This window comes from Haplochromis burtoni, unplaced genomic scaffold (assembly GCF_018398535.1).
Source record: "Haplochromis burtoni strain Fernald_Lab_line unplaced genomic scaffold, NCSU_Asbu1 Contig_222, whole genome shotgun sequence".
In the NCBI taxonomy this organism is placed as follows: domain Eukaryota; kingdom Metazoa; phylum Chordata; class Actinopteri; order Cichliformes; family Cichlidae; genus Haplochromis; species Haplochromis burtoni.
The window spans coordinates 619,610-623,707 of NW_024582583.1; the positions used below are offsets into that span (position 1 = coordinate 619,610).

General features: G+C 46.3%; 1 protein-coding gene across 1 annotated transcript in view; it reads left to right on the forward strand.

Moving 5' to 3' along the window:
• The first annotated feature begins 132 nt into the window (after nucleotides 1-132).
• The window catches only part of chrm4b (cholinergic receptor, muscarinic 4b), a 19,950-nt gene continuing 15,984 nt past the window's right edge, over nucleotides 133-4,098 (forward strand). Inside the window, exons 1-2 of the mRNA XM_005936980.3 lie at nucleotides 133-1,867; nucleotides 2,713-3,605. Of these exons, the coding sequence (XP_005937042.1) occupies nucleotides 1,753-1,867; nucleotides 2,713-3,605 (1,008 nt within the window). The 5' untranslated portion in view covers nucleotides 133-1,752. The remainder of the gene's footprint in view (nucleotides 1,868-2,712; nucleotides 3,606-4,098) is intronic.

Here is a 4,098-nt window from a genome sequence, read left to right on the forward strand (position 1 = left end):
TCCAGGGTGTACCCCGCCTCTCGCCCTATGACAGCTGGGATAGGCTCCAGCGCCCCCCGCGACCCTGAAAAGGATAAGCGGAAGCGAATGGATGGATGGATGGATGAATTGAATTGAATTGAATCTGTGGTTTTATTTGTTCGTGCTCACAGATGTGTTGCATCTTTTCTTTATTGACTCGATGATTTAAGCCTTGTTCGAAGCCCAGCTGATGTCCACGGTGCATTTATCTGGGATAACCTGTCAGCTTCATTTTTAAAACATGAAGTCCTGCAGTAACCACGAGGGCAGCTCACTGAGCTGGGCCTTCACATGCAGCAGTTTTCTGATTTCTGAACGCTGCAACTTCCTGTAACTCTGCTGCTGGAACACCTGGATTTCCACAATAAAGCATATTTCTGTTCTATATTTCTATGAGTGTTTACAGGCTGCAGGATGTGTGGGTAGGCGGTAAAAATGCCTTCTTTGGGATTACAGTTTTTCTTGATTGGTTATAGTGTTTAAGCAATCTAATGAAGCCAAATTTCAAAAGCATAATGCCACTTTCCAAAGAGCACACCCATTTCCCTGAGCTATGAACACTATGAACCATTCCTGTGGTCACTCCGAGGAGTTACTTTAGAACCTTATGTCGTGTGCACCTCCAGGCCGAGGCGACGCCTGCCACTTTGGCTCAAACAACGACGGATGGTGCGATCTGGCACTGATGTTCCTTGAGCATGAAGTTCAGCTTGGATCTCTTTAGAAGTCTTTCTGCGCTCTTTTGTTACCATTCGGATTATCCATCTCAATTTCCCTCCTGCGTCCAGGGAGGTTGGCTCCCATGGATCTGAAATTTGTGAATGCCGTGCAGCTGTAGTCACAGGAACATCTAGCTGCTTGGAGATGGTCTTATATCTTTTACCTTTAATCATTTTGTCCAGGCCGGTTTCATGCATTTATTTTTTAAATAATTCATTTGAAGCATGGTTGAAAAGCAGTGTCCAACTTTCATTGGTTAAGATTAATAGAATTTTTATTTATTATTACTTTTGTCAGATTAAAGTTATTTCTGGGACCATTGTGGGTACCACCTTTGTCTACGTCTGTACATTGGTTGCATTTTTTGTGTTCAATGTGTACAACTATGTTATTGTGTGTGTGTTTTTGAGGCCTTGTGTGTGCTGTCTGTGGCAAAGTTTGGTTTTTCAGCAGGGTGAATGGTTTTGAGTGTAGAGCTGCATTTCATCCTGATAACACGATGTTTGGGAAATATGGTGAGACGTTATGGATTTGTGTTTACTGTTTGGGGAATACGAGGCATAGTTTCAAGGACTGTGTTTAAGCACTCGAGGAAAACGGTAATAAAGCTGATCTGAGCACAGCAGCCGAGTGACCCTGAGCTCCTTATTAGTGTTTAAAATGATATCGTTATGAGGCGGAGGAGGAAACGCGGCTTTTTGTCCACTTTAATGAGCTCTGCATAAATATTTGGAGGCTGGCTGAGAGTCCGGGCTGCTGCTCGGAGGGTCGAGGAACTCGGATGGCAGATCTGTGACTGCACTGCAGCACATTTGTGTCAGAGCGGAGGTTAATCAAATAACATGGAGGAAAAGAGATGATATTAGGACTGTAAATAAGCACTCTGACAGTGCTGGAAGTTTCCGTTTGCTTCTCTGTGCCTGCTGCAGTGTCTTCACTAACGGTAATGCTGGGAGGAAGATGAAGTTAAAACCCGTGTGGTGGTAACTGAAGCTGGGCTCATCTTCTCTAATGTGTCATTACATCCCACATCTGATGACGTCAGGACGAAGGCTGCATGTAAACTGCTGCAGATGGACTGATGGACAGGCAGACAGCGGCAAGCTGAGCAGCTCCAACATCCCCGGTGAGCTGGACCGAACCTCTGAACGCGCTCGCAGCAACTCCTGCCGGTTCATTCTGTCAGGAAATCTGCTTTTATTTTGAAGGCTTAAACGTGTTTTTCAGTCAGCTCCTCAGAGCTGGAGGAAATTTCTCTGAAGTGAAAGTACTTTTACTAAGGTAATAACACAGAAGTGCAAAAGCTGCACCTCGAGCAGGTAAATGTCGATGTGAGTGTGACACAGCTGTGACTGTATCTGATCAGAGCTGCAGCTCATCGTTAGTTTGTCACATTTATCCGTCGTTTCCACATGAATGCTCCTTTTGCACATTTAAATCTTTCATGTGGTCCAAACTGAGGTTTGGGAATGATCACAGGAGTTTCAACATTTTGCATTAAATGTAACGAGATCTTTATAATAAACTTCAAACATCTTCAGTTTTTGCTGCAAGAAAATAAAATCCTGCACGAGGAGAACTTCGTATAAACTGTTTAGCTTCATCGTTTCTGTGTGAGCTGCAATAAAACAGCTTCTGTGAGGAAGAGGAAATCATTCTCAGGAAGATACTGATTCATTTTCAGGGCAAGTATACAAAGTTCTTTCTTTTAATTATATTAGTAAAAGTCATTAACATCCATTGATGACCATTTGATGTTCGCTTCTTTGATTTGCTCTTTATCTCCTGAGTTGGTGGGAAAATAACCAGTACATCAGGAACTCTTTGAATTTCACACACTAGGCTGACGGTTCAGTGTTGACTGATTTAAGGAACGCTGTCTTTTCTGTTTTAACACTTGTAATTATTTTGTGGTCACTTTGATCTCGTTTCAGTTCAATAATTTCAAAGTCTTCTTGTGTGTGACTTTAGGAAACATGGAACCGACGCCTACTTTGCTCCGCCTCTCCGTCAACACCTCCCGTGTGCCTCCGCTCTCACCACCATATCCGTACAGCACCGCTCAGCTGGTCCTCATTGCCATGGTTACCACCTCCCTCAGCATCCTCACCGTTCTCGGCAACACTTTGGTGATCCTGTCCATCAAAGTGAACCGTCACCTGCAGATGGTCAACAATTACTTCCTGCTGAGCCTGGCGGTGGCCGACCTGATCATCGGCCTGTTCTCCATGAACGTGTACACGCTGTATAAGCTGCAGGGCCGCTGGCTGCTGGGCCCCGTGCTATGTGACGCGTGGCTCGTCCTTGACTACGTGGCGAGCAGCGCCTCGGTCCTGAACCTGCTGCTCATCAGTCTGGATCGGTACTTTTGCCTGACGCGACCGCTCAGCTACCCAGTGCGGCGGACGGGCAGGATGGCGTGCCTGATGATTGCTGCCGCCTGGCTGCTTTCTTTCATTCTCTGGGCTCCCGCCATCCTGTCCTGGCAGACAGATAAGGGCGGGCGCGTCGTCCCTAACGATCAGTGTTACATCCGTCTACTTGTTAGCCCTGCTGTTACTATGGGGACGACTCTTCCCTCCTTTTACCTGCCGGCAATCATCATGATCGGCCTCTACAGCCACCTGTCAGTTGCCAGCTGCAGCCGAATGAGTGTGCTCATGCCAAACCAGGGTGCTCTCAGGGCTTCCAGTCCCTCCTTAAAAGACTTCCTGCTGAGGCGGCGAGGCATGGAGACGAGAGACCCCTGCTCAGACCTGACCCCGAATCAGCTCCAGTCCTGCACGCCAAAGACCAGAAGGAAGAAGAAGACATGTAGAAGTCCAGATGATACAGCGCAGGCCGAGAGTAGCTGGAGACACTGGGTAAGGATGTGTTTCATCTGTTTACCATCTCTAATGTTGTTGTCAGGGGGCGCTGTCACTTCCTGTCCACTCTCTCTGCGGTAGAGTATCACTTCCTGTTCCTGTTCCAACACACAGTGGTGTTCTTGTAGCAGTTTATTAAAAACCGTATAGATAACTTCGCTTTTCATATCTTCACGCGCTTTACTCGCTGCGTCTTTAGGGTTTCGCTAGCTTAGCTTAGCTCAGCTCATAGCCAACTCGCTAGCAGTTTTCAGTTTTATTTGTCATATGCAAGTTAGCACAGGGTCAACATCGCAATGAAATGTATTTGACGAGCAGCAGTCACTCAGCTACGGAGCCCCCCAGGGGACATGGGAGGAAAAAAAAATTAGGGAGGGAAAAAAAAAAAATTAGGGAGGAAAAAAAAAAATAAGACGGACTTTTGCGAGATCTCGCAAAAGTATTGCGAGCGCTCGCAAAAGTATTGCGAGATCTCGCAAAAGTTTTAGCC